This window comes from Lepidothrix coronata, unplaced genomic scaffold (assembly GCF_001604755.1).
Source record: "Lepidothrix coronata isolate B3197 unplaced genomic scaffold, Lepidothrix_coronata-1.0 Scaffold92, whole genome shotgun sequence".
Classification (NCBI taxonomy): Eukaryota; Metazoa; Chordata; class Aves; order Passeriformes; family Pipridae; genus Lepidothrix; species Lepidothrix coronata.
The window spans coordinates 427,552-429,734 of NW_016690272.1; the positions used below are offsets into that span (position 1 = coordinate 427,552).

Below are 2,183 nucleotides of genomic sequence, written 5' to 3' on the forward strand. Positions count from 1 at the left end.
AATCTGTCAGCTCTGCCAGGAACCATCTTCCTGTAACACCAACGTCATGTTGCACGGGATGGATTCTACACAACCAAGAGAAAGGAGAGATTTTATCCCAGATGTTTCATTCCTGGTCAAACTGGTTGCTGCTGGCAATCCTGCAGAGGATGCTGGATCTCTGGCAGAGGTCTCAGCTGTTTCCTTTCCCACTCCCAGGTCTCCACGGGCGCCTACAAGCGCCAGGTTCACGAGGTGCCCCTGGGGAAGCAAATCACAGACCCTGCAGCCATAGAGAAGATCACCTGGGCCACGTGGACCAGGTACAGCCAGGGACATCTCCCGTGGGCTCTGGCACACCCCTGGGGCTGTCTGGGGTCTGCACAATTACACCAGGGGTGTCCCAGAGCCACAGGGCTCCTGTCCTGGGCCCCTCCCATGGCCTGAGCCACTGCAGCTTCCTTTCCCCTGTCCCTGGGCTGGCACTGCCTTGTCCCACCCCAGCCAACACCGGCAGCACAGGAGGCCTGGAAGTGTGTCCTGGGTGTGCTGAGAGGTTGTGTGGTTATTAAAATACATTCCCTGACGGGGATCCACCCAGGAGCCTCTGGCGAGGAGTGCAGAGCTGTGGCTGTGCTCCCCTGCAGGAAGTGGGACAGGGGATCCTGCAGGATCTGACAGGGGGTGAGAACCAGGCAGGTTTAGAAGGGAAATGCGACTCCTCCTCCTCCTCCGGCTGCTCTGCTGCCAGGCATAAAAACGTGCCCCAAATTCCCTGTTTGTGAGGGCTCCTGACAGCTGGTGGGAGGGGGCAGGCGCCTCTGGCACCCACTGGGTGGGTAAATAGCAACAGTTCCAGAGGAACTGGAACCAGGGCAGAACAGCTATTTTTGAGAACCAGTTGCCCTCCAAAGAAGAATTCCCACCCTGAGGAGGGAACTGGCCTCCCTCACTGGCCAAGGGAACACTGGGTCAGGAATGCCTGGGGGAGGGCACATACAAATCCATAAGGGATGGAGGAGACCCAGGCTGCACCAGGCGCTTGTGTAGAACAGTGCCAGTGGTTTCACAGGAGATAAACCTCAGCATTTATGGATAGAGGTGGTTATAGGGTCACACAAAACCCCTGTACTCTTGTGATGGTCTCCATGATGAGATCATGTTCAGGGCAGTGATTTAGAGGAAAAACCTTGTTTCAAAGGCAGCAATTCCTCATTACTGGGCTGTGTTGCCTCCCCATCCTGTGGAAGAGCAGCAGCAAGTCAGTCCTGTGGTCTAATGCTTTTATTTCGCCCTGTTTTGGAGCATCCTGGGAGATGAAGTCCTTGGGATCTGGCCCCGCAACGCAGACAAGGCAGACGTGAACTGTGCCTGTGTGACCCATGCCGGGCTCAACATCGTCACGGGGGATGACTTCGGGCTTGTGAAGCTCTTTGACTTCCCCTGCACAGAAAAATTTGTGAGTGGCTGCTTGATTTTCACCTCTCCAGCTTTTGTTTTTCCCAAACTCCTCAGCACTGGGTTTCCCAGCACCCAAACCACACGGTCCACCGCCGGCAGCTCCCAAGAGAGCCCGGGGGGTGACACGGACTGGGCCGTGGACCTGGGATTGCTGTGGGGCCCAGTCTGTCTGTGTCCCCTCCTGAGCTCCTGTGGCCCCTCCTGGTGTGTCTGTGTCCCTCTGAGCTGCTGTTCCTGCCCACAGGCCAAACACAAGCGGTACTTTGGGCACTCGGCGCACGTCACCAACATCCGCTTCTCCCACGACGACAAGTATGTGGTGAGCACCGGGGGAGACGACTGCAGGTAAGGCCGGGCTTGGTTTGGAGTTCAGCCGGGGCTGCACTCACACACATACAGAGACACACACACAGAGACACACACACAGACACACACAGACACACAGACACACACAGAGACACACACAGAGACACACACACACAGAGACACACACACACAGACACACACAGAGACACACACAGAGATACACACACAGAGACACACACACAGACACACACAGACACACAGACACACACAGAGACACACACACAGAGACACACACACAGAGACACACACACACAGAGACACACACACAGAGACACACACAGACACACACACAGACACACACAGACACACAGACACACACAGAGACACACACACAGAGACACACACACAGAGACACACACACACAGAGACACACACAG

The 2,183-nt window shown here is 55.9% G+C and overlaps 1 protein-coding gene across 4 annotated transcripts in view; it reads left to right on the forward strand.

Annotated features, from left to right (window-relative positions):
• Window positions 1-2,183, forward strand: part of EML6 (echinoderm microtubule associated protein like 6) — an 89,947-nt gene that overhangs the window by 78,422 nt on the left and 9,342 nt on the right. For all 4 annotated transcript variants that reach the window (XM_017821803.1, XM_017821802.1, XM_017821804.1 and 1 more), the window contains 3 exons: window positions 199-302; window positions 1,285-1,438; window positions 1,685-1,785. In XM_017821803.1, the coding sequence (XP_017677292.1) occupies window positions 199-302; window positions 1,285-1,438; window positions 1,685-1,785 (359 nt within the window). The remainder of the gene's footprint in view (window positions 1-198; window positions 303-1,284; window positions 1,439-1,684; window positions 1,786-2,183) is intronic.